Source organism: Falco rusticolus, chromosome 1, assembly GCF_015220075.1.
Source record: "Falco rusticolus isolate bFalRus1 chromosome 1, bFalRus1.pri, whole genome shotgun sequence".
NCBI classification, from domain to species: domain Eukaryota; kingdom Metazoa; phylum Chordata; class Aves; order Falconiformes; family Falconidae; genus Falco; species Falco rusticolus.
Window position 1 is genome coordinate 50,786,843 of NC_051187.1, and position 12,560 is coordinate 50,799,402.

A 12,560-nucleotide genomic window follows, 5' to 3' on the forward strand; every position below is an offset into this window, starting at 1 on the left:
GACAAGTATTTACTTTCAGAAGGAAAAGGAACGTCGTTCTAAAGTACTTGTGGCTATCCAAATCTGCGACTCTAGAAAGAAAACTGCTTCCTTCCTACATATGAAGGAAGTGAGAATTGACCAATACTTTGCTCTTTTACGTGAATTTAAAATAAAGTTTTCATGTTTCCATTGGTCGGATTTAACAGTCAGAAGAGCAAGGGGAGCTGGATGGATTTTGATTAGCCAAGCAGTGAATGTTCTCAACAAAGCTTTATTACAAACTGGTTATTTTGTTGTATAACGTAAGTTGTAAGAAAGAATGAATGAATTATAACACAGGGATTAACAAACTAACTTTTTTTGGACTAAGAGCAATCAAAGTACATCACTTTTCAGAACAAGCTATTTAATGCAAAGCTGATCACATTAATGTAGTTTGTAACAGCCCACAGAGACAAAGCAAATTAACACTTTGGCCTCTTTTGAGTACCATCTTATCTGGGGCCTAGGAAGAAAGCAGAAATTGTTAATAATTAGATGTGGCCTTTACTAAGAAAATCATATTAATCTTCCAATGTTAGATTTTGAGATAAAGGCACAGTTTCGTGGTGGCAGAGGCATGGGAAGGTACCAAAACAGTTGAGCGTGCTTTTAATTATGAACTAGAAGCTTCTTGTTTTGTTTTACATAACCACCACATAGCACAAACTTTTAAGGATCTGGCACGTTTTGTTACTTCACTTATTTTTAAGTCCAAATGGCTGACAATGTCTAAAAGCCACATTAAATGAAGCGCAGCTATGTGTGTAGCAGAAATAGGAGGTAACAAACCTCCTTCTCTTTTTATATACAGGTTAAAAAAAAATTACTATCATACTGCATTAATGGAATTTTTATTCAATAAACATCTCTTCTATTTGATGTGGAACCAAACATATCCCTTAAACAAAACCAAAAAACCCAAACCCCAAACAACACAGTACTTCTCTACTGCTTTAGAATTGAATGTGCTCCCATTTTTCCTAGACTTCATAAAAAATCAACCCACCAAAAAAAACCCCAACCAAAATTACTAGCAGGAACTCCTAGAAGAGTGCCTAATCAGGACAGGCCAGCCCAGCTGCTTGCTATTTCAGTTCTTCCAGCAATGTCTTACTTGTGTGCAATGAATAATCAGATGCTAGATATCATTAGAGTATGGCATAGTGAATAAATACTACCCACAGGCTGGGGTGGAACAGCAGCGCACAGGCCCAATCAATCTTTGCATGTTTAAATTACATGTTTTTAAAGGCTAAACACTATGCCTGGATTCCACATATCAACCTTACTGCATGAAAGGTTGCAAACAACAGCAACAAAACCATCAGTATATAAAAAAACCCCGATGCTGTAACACAGGCTTCAAAGAGCAAAAAGCTTCCACACTCCTCTTTATTTCAAGAGACTATTAGTTAAGGTGCTTTCAGATTCTGCATTGCAGACAGATTGGCAGAGGTGGCTGTTTAATAAGCTCATAGCAGTCTTCAGCGGGTATCTGAGAGCAGCTGCGAAGGCAGAACCCCTGAGCTGCTAGTTTCTGTAGCGGGGCATTTGTGGAGCAGGGGCTCCCTCTAAGGGGGCTGAGGAGGAGACTGTCATAAGCTGTCCAGCATGCATTCTCTCGTTCACCCGCAGTTCACAGCCATCCTGTAGCATCCTTATAGCTATCCTTGCAATGTTCTTAGAGTCATCAAGTCCACTGTGAGGTCTCCCATCGTAATTCATGCCCAGCTTTTCAAGCATGATTGTCAGCTTGGTCTGGTTCCTAGGAACCTGATGGAGAAAGTGAACCACATTCAAGAATTAGGTTAAAAGGACTTGGTACAGAACCTAACACAGTGCAGGAGAAACATATGCAGAATTTAAGTCTACGTAAGTCACATACTACTTTCATGTTGCCGTCTGTCAGATCACCAACAGTTTAACTTCAAAGCACCTCGGTGAGACAGACACTCATTTTTACAGAAGAGACACAGTCAACAGGAGCTTGTCTAGACTCAGGGTAACGTCAAGAGCCTCTCGCCATAACCAGCACCAGCCCAAGATGCGCCAGCGCTGGCAACAGCGGAAGCCATGGCCTAGCTAGGTTTAATAAGCCTTATAAAAAGGAATTACCACCCAAAGTGGCATTGCAAAGGGAATTAGATTTTGGTTTTCCTTTTAAATGCTAGGCGATTAAAGAAGCACCAGGCTCCTGATTCCGACATCAAGCTTCTGAATGCCTCCGAACACCAGGGGAACAGATCAGCAACACCTACAGCAGCCCACATCTACACGGATGACCAACAGCATTAACAGACAAGGAAGCTTAACTGACTTAGCCATGCAAACTGCTACACCAGCAAAAGCCCCAAGTCCTGTCTTGATTAACCACTAAATATACATTTATTCTTTGGAAAGGTCAAAGAAAAACAGAAGGGTAATGTTAGAGGAAAACTTCAGTTTGCTCTCTCACTTGGGGTAGTTGGGGTGAGGGAACACAGAACATCACAAGTTCCAGGATACCGCACCATGCTGCTGGATTTAATAGGCAGAATGGTGACAACGCGGTAGCCAAAAGCTGGCAATACGCAACTCCAGTAACATCCACACACAGGGCAGCAGAGACACACTGCAGGTTGTGGGATATTCCACAGGAAAGTTACAATTCCTTGACATTAGTTTTATCTATTACTTAACAACAGACTCAATAGCAGCACAATAGCCAAGCAGAAGCACTGAACGACTAAAAACGCTACATTTGCATTTAATAATTAAAAAAAAAATTACAAAAAAACCCCAAACTGATTCTTTTTAAGTTACAATCTTCTTTGCCTTTGATGAAAAAGCACTCACTGCTCAACAGAGTAGGAAAAAAGAATGTGTCTAGGTTAAAGCTACAGGACTAACAAGACTGTTCTGCGCTCTAGCGTTTCCAACAGGAACAGTCATGCAGAGAAGGCACAACAGAGGGAGAAATGGAGTAACCCTGTAATATTTGCCCAGCACAAAGTGAAGGTCTTCTCTTACTAAATCTTAACCTCTTTCTTCCTAGTTTAGTATGAAAAAAATCCTTCAAAAGAAGATCATCACTAGGCTGAAATCACATTCAAACAAACCATTTAGTGTAGACTGAGTAGAAATTCAGTGCCATTTCCAATAACCCAGTGTACGGTAACCCGACAGTGAAAGAAAGCAGCAATAAGGGCCAGCACTGAACCTGGTACTACTTTTCTCTTGACAATTTGATTCCACTGTAGGTATGTCCTAATCTTTCTCTGTCCCCACTACACTGTCAAAAGCGGAGCTCTCTGAGGGTAGTGGTATAAATTAGTTTTGTAGTGTATTACATGAAAATAGGGAAAAACGATAGAAAAAAGTCAATACAGCCTTTCCAGCTGAACCACTCCAAGTCACAGTTGAACTAAGAGCGCTGGTATAACATTTTTACACAAACCTTCATGGAGCATCTCCTAATTCCTAAAACCAAGATTGAAATCTAAATGCTGTAGATTATATAATCTTCAATGAGTAAAGTGAGATCTGGGCATGAAGCACATTTGAAAATCAGGCCCCAGGCAACTAGTTTAGCTACTATAATTCTATACTATAGAAGTAAAGATGACAAGTACAACAGGTCATTCTAGACTTTTAAACCAAGTTTTCTGACAAGAGAAACAACGATTTGTACAAACCTTATAGAAGTTCCCATATGATTTGCGAATATTGATCCACTTTTTGGCAAAGGAAGGGTATTTGATATGGCTAATGCGGCACTGGATGTTCAAAAATTTACTCATATCCCAAGATCTTAAAAAGTCAAAAGAGAAAAACATTAGCAATACGTAATTCAGATGACCTGCATTCTCCATATTGCACAGCTGTAGCACAAAAAGCTCTCTTGTCTTTGGTGACCAGTAGAAGGAAAACAGTTTAGGAAAAGCGCTTTTGCTATAGTCATGGTAAAGAATTTTTTAATATGCATTTTTTAATCATGGGGAAAACAAATAATGACACGAGCAAGATTTTCACTAGGATGGTTTCAGGTCCAGGATGGTTAATAATAGCATGCTAACTTCTCCACTTACCACATCTACTCCAAAACCTGCCGATAAACTAGATGCTTATACAGCCCTTGGCAGAGCAAGCAACACCTTAAATTTTCCTGATTACTTGGATGCACATACATCTCTCTACTTAAAGGAGGTTATTGAAACAAGACTGTGCTTAGTTTTAGGAGGAAAGAGATCTTTATGGAAAGAAAATGAAAGCAGAACCCTATATACTTCTTGCCTACCTTCCTGAAAGGAACCACCCCAACGAGTTTGTAAGCTTCAAGCTAAAATAAAGCCTTTTTTCCCTCCTCTGGCAGCTGTCTACACAATCTCACCCGTATGACAGAGATTTCACTGCACCTATTTTCCTTGAGGAATTTCATTGAAGGGATTCATCTGGAGGGGAATTCCAGGCACATTCTAGGCTCAATACAACCAATCCTGCACCAGTTTTGCTTTAGCAGTATCTTTTTTTAATTCACTGTTGCTTCCAAAGATAGAAACTTAATCATAGGTAAAAAATTAGTGAAATAGCAGTATTTACCACAGTTCCTTAACTTAAAGTTGGAATGTGATTATTTTAACTCCGTATTTTTAAGGTGTACACAGAGCTAAACTGTACACCTCAGGTCTTGTGTGACAGCTTTCAAATGGCTTCACTGTTCACATTGGACACAACCACAATTCAATTATATGGGTTCTTCACCAGAAACACCTGTGATTTATAGTCGTCATCCAAATCTTCAGGAATTTTGAGAAGAAAAAGTCTCATGGCCAAAACAATTGGCCCACTTGCTAAGTTGGGTTAGTTAAAAAAATGCTTTTGCTATGTATCCGTTCATCTCCTATGACCATTATTTTTCAAACCACTCATATTATACACTAGAACATTTACGTGTTTTACTTAACAGAAGTGTCAGGAAGTCATGCTAAAGACCCCCCGTGCTCTTTTTTCATAAACTCCAGTTTTATTTTGGGGTTCATCTCTCTTTGGTTCAACACAGTCATCGTAAAGAGCAACACAGGGTTGCATTTTTTTAATCCAGCACAGCAGAAGACCTACTCCAGGCAAACAACAGGCATAGCAACACGAAAATGCATCATTCACCTCCACACAGCTAATGTTAAATACTCCCTCTCCTACTGAAATCCCTCATTCCAAGAGAAGGACGAAAGCAGACATGTTAACAGAATAGTAATGTTTCACAGCTAAAAGGCAAACATCACCCAGAGAAAAATTCCCTGGCCAGTGCAACATAAGATAAGGTTCAAACAGTTATCTTTCATCATATAACAAAGCTAAGATCACAAGAACAATGCTGCATCACAGATGTATCTAGATCTCAAGATCTGCTCGCTCTGCAGTCATTAGGGGATTTCATTTTCCACGCAGACCTTGTGAGTGAGCAAAGTCAGGTCGCAGTGCAAGGACTAGTCAGTCTCTCACACACAAAGCTCGCCAAAGGTGGGACCCACCAGTTCCACAGTCCTCTAAGCCAAAGCAGAGAGCTTTCTGTGCCAGCCATTGCTCCTTGCTTGACAAACAGCATAATCCATTGTTGCTTTCTGGCAAAATATGCCGGGTGTATTAACAGTAACACTAATACACTTAGGATACAACACAACCACCACACATCTCTGAAACCTCAGATTCAGGACAGCACAGGAGTTGCTTAGAACTGAAATTGCACAAGACTATTTTCAGGTATGGTGTTCTATATGAAAGCTAGATGTAAACAGAGAATTACAACAACAAAGGATAAAAAGCCTGTTTTAACATCATTTAGTTGCATAAAGCGCGCCAGGAAAGAAACAGTGCCCTCTAATGGATTTAAGCTTCGTTTCAAATTGTTTAGTTCAGCTTTTCCAATTTTCCCAAAAGCTAAAATTGTAATAACGTGGCAAAATGACAGCGTCGTGATCCACCTTTAAAAATACTCTCACAAAGATTAAACACTGTTTTGCCGTTTTAGATTGTGCTGTAGGTTGCATAAGGACATACCCATCTGTTAACATGCAATAGCTATACTTTGTTCCCAGTTCACGCTGTCTCATCCACTCTATGACGTTCTGCAGAACTTGAGGAAATGTATCAGCTTTATCAACAATGTCCTAAGAGAACCAAAAAAACCAGAAGTGAGGAACATTTTGTCAGAAAAAACACCCAGCATGAAGTGTAAGAATTATATTGGTATATAGGCACTCACTAGATCATTCACAAAGTTGGCTTCACAAAAATCTTTAGAAATAGATTACACATTAAAATAAGCAGACAATTGGACAGATTTTTCTACACTGGGGAAGAAAGAAAAAAAAAAAAGGCACCACAAAAGCACTACTAAAAGAGCCAGCCTCCAAACGGCAACTATGAAGGTAACGAGGTTAGTCAGCTGTTGAACTTGGATTAAAACCTTTGAGCTTGTTTCCCAGGCTCCTGGCTCAAGTCACTTAATCACAAACCGTTCCCGTCGTAAGACTCTAAATTAGAATAAAGATCTTGGAAGAGGAACTGATGCAATTCAAAAGGTGCTTTCCTCTGCTAAAGATTATGCTTCTACACATGGATTACAAAGTGAATCCTTTTCCCTACAGCTCCTTACAGACACCTAAATGACTAATTTAGTGAAATCAATTCTGATAACTGGGAGGGGGAAAAAAAACAAGATTAAGAGAACAAGCCTTACAGAAAAATTGCCATGAAAGATTACCAGCCTGAAAACATCAACACCACATTTCTTTTTTTTTTTTTTTTTTTTGACATTTTTCCTGAACAAACAAAAGTGCAAATTACCTGGGTGATTCCTGTCAGACTGATACAGAATTTTGAAAGCTTGGGATTAATCTCTGGCTTGACGTATTGCTGAAAGGTATCCTCCTGTAATAAAAGAATTAAACACTCAGCAGCAGCACACTATGTAGCCCACCAGGCAACTTCTTTGGCTTGCCCATAGCCAAAAGGCAATAGCGGCTACTTGTCCAGCTGGAGGCAAAAGGAGTGTGTACCTCCTGAGCCACTATGATCCTCCGCATTGGCCATCATGAGATTCCCAGTGGGATGAGTGGATGGCTTTCCAACCAGAACATATCCTTCCTCTCAGCCAGTAGGCACCAAAGAGCAGAGAGGCAGATATAAGAGGGGAGAAGGACAGACTACAATGAAGGGGAGGATCTGGGAAAAGGAGAGGATGAGTAAAGAGAAAACAGAAGTGAGGGGCACGAGCAAAGCCTGATGGTTTTTAGGTGGTGTCTCTGAAGGCTCACCTGTAATTCAAGGATGGCAACCGGCTGCACATCTCAGAGGCTGCATGCAAGTCATACACCTCTGGATGCCAGCCAGCCAGCAATAAACAGAATAACCTCACTCTGGGAAACTGAGCAGTACAAGAGTGAAAACTACATGCAAGTTCCATGGAAAAAAGAAAGCCCCAAATACCTGCTGCTATACAAACCCCTTTGGGTAGAGGAAAAAACCCACACTGTTTCCTACTACTCTAAAGGTCATAAACCAGCCTTGGTAATCTGCACAATCCTCTTTCTGCATTAGTCACACATGCAGCTACAGTCTAATGTAGCACCACAGCGATTACTGGAAACCCTCCTCCTCTTAAAAGTTCTTCATAAATGAACCATTAGTCAGAGGTGTGTGCGCTGAGTCACTCAGTTTCAGTTAGACAGCATGTAGTTCTTCCTAAAGGAAAGCTGTACGGGAACAGAGCACTTGAGGCTGCCAAATGCCTACTAAGTACGTTTAAAATCAGGTTACACGGCTGTCAATCTGTCAAGTACGTTGTGGAAATAGTCTAGCCTGCCAAGAAGCAGAGTTCACTTAACCTTACTTTCTAGGGCCCTGCATTAGTCTCTTCTAGACTGCCTCACACAGGACTACAGAATTTGCTAATCCTTGTTTATGATGAGTCCCTAGAGTCCTAGAAATAGCTCTGTGGATCTTAAAGCAAGGAAAGAAGTGGGGTGTGTGTGTGAAGGATGACTGAGAAACTAAAAGTCCCTCATATCAGCAGAGGGAGTCAACAGCAGGAGCATCATCTATTCCAGATGCTTTAAGAATAGAAAAAAAGTTTTGTTTGTATGTAAGAGGCACAGAGGATAGGTCTTTATGGAAAAAAAAGCAAAGCTGTTTTTAAGTGAAGTTCAAAATCTACCTAAAAACTAATCTAGACTTTCTAAAGCAAAGACAGTGGAGAACAGCATACCAACACGGTCATTAGATTACTTACTATTTCCAAGGTACGTGTGTTTAGTAAGACAATAGGAAACTCAATTATTTCATGTATGAACTCAGGTGGGTTTCCTTCTTCACATGTTGCTTCAAAGTCAACAACACAGATGTAGTCATAGCAGCTGCCTCCATTAATAGGTTCCTTCTGCATCAGCTTCTGTTTCTTGTAATAGTTTTTCAGTCTCTTTCTCAGCACATCTTTCACTCCTCTAAAGAGATAAGGAAAGTGACAAAGATCACACTCTCCTTTAATTATTTCACCATTGTAGAACTGAAGCTGTATTTAACATTTTAAAGTTCATAATTTATTAATCTCATTTTGAACACCAGCACTTACGAAGTCTGGATTGAACTTTACCATAGAGTTCATGGTCCATTATCTGGGATGATGCAGAGGCCGGGATAGCCCCTGACAACTAACACATCTAGATAATATCGTATTTGGGGACTGACTGGGAAGCACAGCGCAGAGACACTCTGCAGTCACCTCCAGCTCTGCAAGGCCCAGTAGCCAAAGCCTTTGCAAAGGCCAGTCCTGTAGATTGCTCCTAGATGACCTCTGTCCCTGGAATCAGTACTGCTTTACCTGTATTTCCCTGTGCCCTCTGCCTGAAGTGACTGATGCCCGCAGTATTTCTGCATCAGTGGCACAGATAATGCAGAATCCAGCTGAAACGCCCACATTTAAAATTAGTCTAAATTTAAAATTTATCTTGAATATCTCCATTAAAGTACTAGAGATTTCAGTTGTCAGAAGAACTTCCTCATCAAGATCCTGCTTTTCAGGAGGTTTGTGGCTAACATAAATTCACAGAGGCAAGTTACTCTCAGCATCTTTTTAATACAAACTTTACCATATGCAAGTACAGGTGCCAGAACTGCTACGTACCAAACCAGAGCTGAATAAACAAGGATAATTTCCTCTTTGAAGGAAGTTACTTTTTAAATTACACATTGCAAATGAAATCACATGAGCCGTAAGAGCTACCTGTACCAAACTGCATTATCAGAAAAGCAGCCCACTGATCCACAAGGAAAAACTGGTATCAGGCTGCTAAGCCTGCATTTGAGAATATCACTTTCTTCTGCAAACACAGACAACTTTTTCACTCTGGTTTATTAATCTAGTTTAATTCAATGACCAGTTCATTCAAAGTTGAGACAGTATGGGAGCTGATAGAGGGGAAAATCACCTTTTTCTTCATCAAACCTCTAACAGAAGTTGAAAGAGGAGATGACTTGCTATCAAAATAACCAAGAGAAAGGGCGGTGTGTGGCAATCTGCTCAAGTCACTACATTAGAGGCAATGCACTATTTGTTTACACGTGAGGCATATTCCGACCAACTTCACTGAATACATTGACAAAAGTCTAGCTTAGCTTAAAAAAAAAAAAAAAGTTTAAAGCTTTCTGCATTCACAGCTGAATAAAAAACACAAATAGAAAATTAATAACCTAGGAAAAAGCCACAAACACACATCATTTACTATTTGAATTTTGCTTTTTATTTTTAAATCAGTTACTGCTGCATAGCTGTACAAATCTAACCTCTTTTACCAAAAATTTTATTGGGCAATGATAAAACTTTTTCTTCCCGAGGAGCTAAATTCATTGAACCAGAGGAGGAATTAACTATACAGACAGATGAGGCGGAGGTAGCAGGCTGCACTTCCTACCCTCAATTTCTTTTTTTTATTTCATTCTGTTCAAATGAATCTTTGTTCCTTTCTTTTTTTTCCCCCGCTCTGAACATCCTCTCTCCTACAGCAGTCTTCTCTAGAAAGATATATTTCTCCTTTCAGACTCCATCTCACCTTTCATGTTCCCGCTTCTTCCAGAGCGGTAGCTTCTCACTTTGGTAACTCCCTGCCACTGCTACTTCCAACAGAAACACCACGCTTTATTCTTCCCAACTGACTTTCTTCTCAACATCTCAAATTTGTCTGGCCGCAGCAATATCTAAAGGCCTTGCAGGTCATTTCTGGTAGAGCAGGAGCCACTCTCTATATTCCTAGCACCTTCCTACTCAGTGAGCACAAATCCAGTTTATAATACACTCACCTGTTCATATTATTCTATCACATCCGTTCAGATTAACAAACTCTCCCATCTAAAGGTACCTGTCCTCTGCATTAATTAAATTCTGAGCCCTATCACCATAGGGGTTCTGGCCCATATCCAACCTGCACTGGATACAGTAAATAAAAATACCTATGTCCTGAAGCGAGTTTCTGTACACCGAAGGTCTGCAACACCGCCCGAGAACCCAAGCAGTTTTTTCCCCCCCTTGACCAAAAACATGTGGAGAAGCACCCTACAGTCACACACTATTTTGTTTCTTTGTGCTACCAGTTGAGACAGCACTTCTGGTAACATTTCTGATACATTTCTGATGACACATTAACCAGTATCACATGCACTAATCCTACAACAAAAGCCCAACATAAAACAACTGGCATTTGATGGCGTATCTGCTTTTTGGTTTGGCGTGTGCATTGGAATTTTAAACTAATCATCCCTTACGGCTCTACTGCTCTCAAAAATAAATCAGAAGGTTTACAAATAAGCCTAACCTGGTTTCAAGCTTGAACTCTGCAAGTTTACTTCTGAGCTCATCTCTGGTCATTCTGTTGATACAACCATTGGTTATGGCAATTTCTTTGTAAACTGGATCACTGAAGTCATGCGAACCGGCAGTTGAGTTTTTCCCATTAGTTTCTTGATCACCGATTCTACAATGCTGCCTACCCTAAAAAGAGAAATCTGGAAGTCATTTAAGAAGGTCAAAACAAGAAGCCAGAGCATTAAAACGTACACATTTTTTCGGCACCAAAACGCAGTGAAGCATCACATCTGGTGACCAAACTGAGCAAACCGGGGTAGAGCTGCGTAAGCAAATGCCTGCCGCAGCCTGCCCTGGAACACGGTTTTCCCAAAAATCGAGACAGACTAAAAGGGGTACAAGCACACACACCCCAAGTCACGCCAAACAGCGGCTCTGAGACAAAAACCGAACGTGTGTCCCCGTTGCCACGGGGAAGTTGTCTGGTCTGAGTTGGCGGGGCCTTGACCAGTGCCAAGATTTCTCTCGACACGTTCGTTAACGCAAATCGGTACCGATTCTGACACACACACACGGACAGACGCCCAACACGCGTAGAGCAAAGAACAGGAAGAGGAAAACCCACGGGCGCTCTGGCGCTAAACGGTTACTCGCAGCATTGGCGGGGCGAGCGCACGGCGGCCCAGCCCGGCCCCCCCACCCCGGGCCCGCCGCCGCGTCCCCCCCGGCCCGGGGCGCAGACGGAAGGGCCTGTGGCCCCCCGCCCCCCGCCCCCGGCCCGCCCGGGCAGGCCGCGCAGCGCCGCCCCCGCACCGGGAACCGCCGAGCCCGGGGCAGGGCGGGGGCGAGGCGCGGCCCCAGCAGCGCGGGCTCCGGGCCGCCATGGGCGCCGCGGGCGGGCCCTGCGCATGCGCGGGGAGGAGGCGGCGGCGGGCCGGGGGCGCTGGCGCATGCCTGGCGCGGCCACCGCCGCCCGGCTCCGGCTCCGGCTCGGCCGCCTGGCGCCTCCCGCCGCCGCGGCGTACTCACCGGCGGGCAGGCGGCGGGGGCGGGCGGCGCCGGCGCCTCGTAGGGGGCAGCCTGCGGGCGGTTCTCCTTCTGCTCCTCCATGGCGGCGGCGGCAGGAACGGCGGCCCCTCGGGGGGCGGGGAGAGCGCGGGGCCCGCCCCTGGGCGGAGGGCGGCCCGGCCACCGCCGCCTGCCCCCTCGGCGGGCCGCTGCGCTGCGGGGGGCTCAGGTGCCGCCGGGCGCCGGCTGCCGCCTGCCCTCCGCGGGGTATGGCGATGCTGCAGGTGCCCGCGCCGCCTCGCCCCTGCCCGTGCCGGCGGGCTCACGGCAGCCCCGGGGCCCGGTCCTGCCCCTTCCCGCCGGGGCTTGCAGCCTCCCGCCGGGTCACGGCAGCGCTCTGGAAGCTCTGGCCGCGTTATGTGGGAACCGCACCGGGCAGCCACCTTGTGGGAGAAGGCTGAGCGCGCAGGGCTCCCTACGCACGGCCCCGCGGGGGCAGGCGGGGGCCGGGCCCCTGCAGCCCTCCGGGCCCCTGCAGCCTTCCGGGCCCCTGCAGCCTTCCGGGGCCCTGCAGCCCTCCGGGGCCCTGCAGCCGGCCGGACCATGCAGCCCACCGGGGCCATGCAGCCCACCCGAGCCAGCTGGGGCCATGCAGCCGCCTGTCCCTCCCTGCCCCGGGAAGCTGCCCCCCCAC

The 12,560-nt window shown here is 44.1% G+C and overlaps 1 protein-coding gene across 3 annotated transcripts; it reads right to left on the reverse strand.

The window, feature by feature from the left end:
• Positions 1–233: 233 nt before the first annotated feature.
• ERI1 (exoribonuclease 1) lies at positions 234–12,014 on the reverse strand. Of its 3 annotated transcripts, none has more exons than XM_037378894.1 (7): positions 11,888–12,014; positions 10,869–11,044; positions 8,294–8,504; positions 6,850–6,933; positions 6,061–6,170; positions 3,699–3,813; positions 234–1,797 (listed from the first exon to the last, which is right to left on the reverse strand). In XM_037378894.1, the coding sequence occupies exons 1-7, from the start codon at positions 11,966–11,968 to the stop codon at positions 1,555–1,557; spliced, it is 1,020 nt and encodes a 339-aa protein (XP_037234791.1). In that variant the 5' UTR covers positions 11,969–12,014; the 3' UTR covers positions 234–1,554. The 3 variants fall into 3 exon arrangements, with proteins under 3 accessions (XP_037234791.1, XP_037234801.1, XP_037234810.1); XM_037378904.1 differs by lacking the exon at positions 11,888–12,014 and adding an exon at positions 11,484–11,589 and having other exon boundaries at positions 1,386–1,797; XM_037378913.1 differs by lacking the exon at positions 11,888–12,014 and adding an exon at positions 11,270–11,454 and having other exon boundaries at positions 1,386–1,797.
• Positions 12,015–12,560: the final 546 nt, after the last annotated feature.

What these genes read in the sequence shown, in the direction of transcription:
- ERI1 (XM_037378894.1), bottom strand. Translation starts at nt 11,968, where the DNA reads ATGGAGGAGCAGAAGGAGAACCGCCCGCAGGCTGCCCCCTACGAGGCG. An exon ending in GAGTTCAAGCTTGAAACCAG is followed by an intron (nt 8,505 to 10,868) that starts GTTAGGCTTATT and finishes TTATCTCTTTAG; the next exon opens with AGGAGTGAAAGATGTGCTGA. An exon ending in ACACACGTACCTTGGAAATA is followed by an intron (nt 6,934 to 8,293) that starts GTAAGTAATCTA and finishes CTTTTATTACAG; the next exon opens with GAGGATACCTTTCAGCAATA.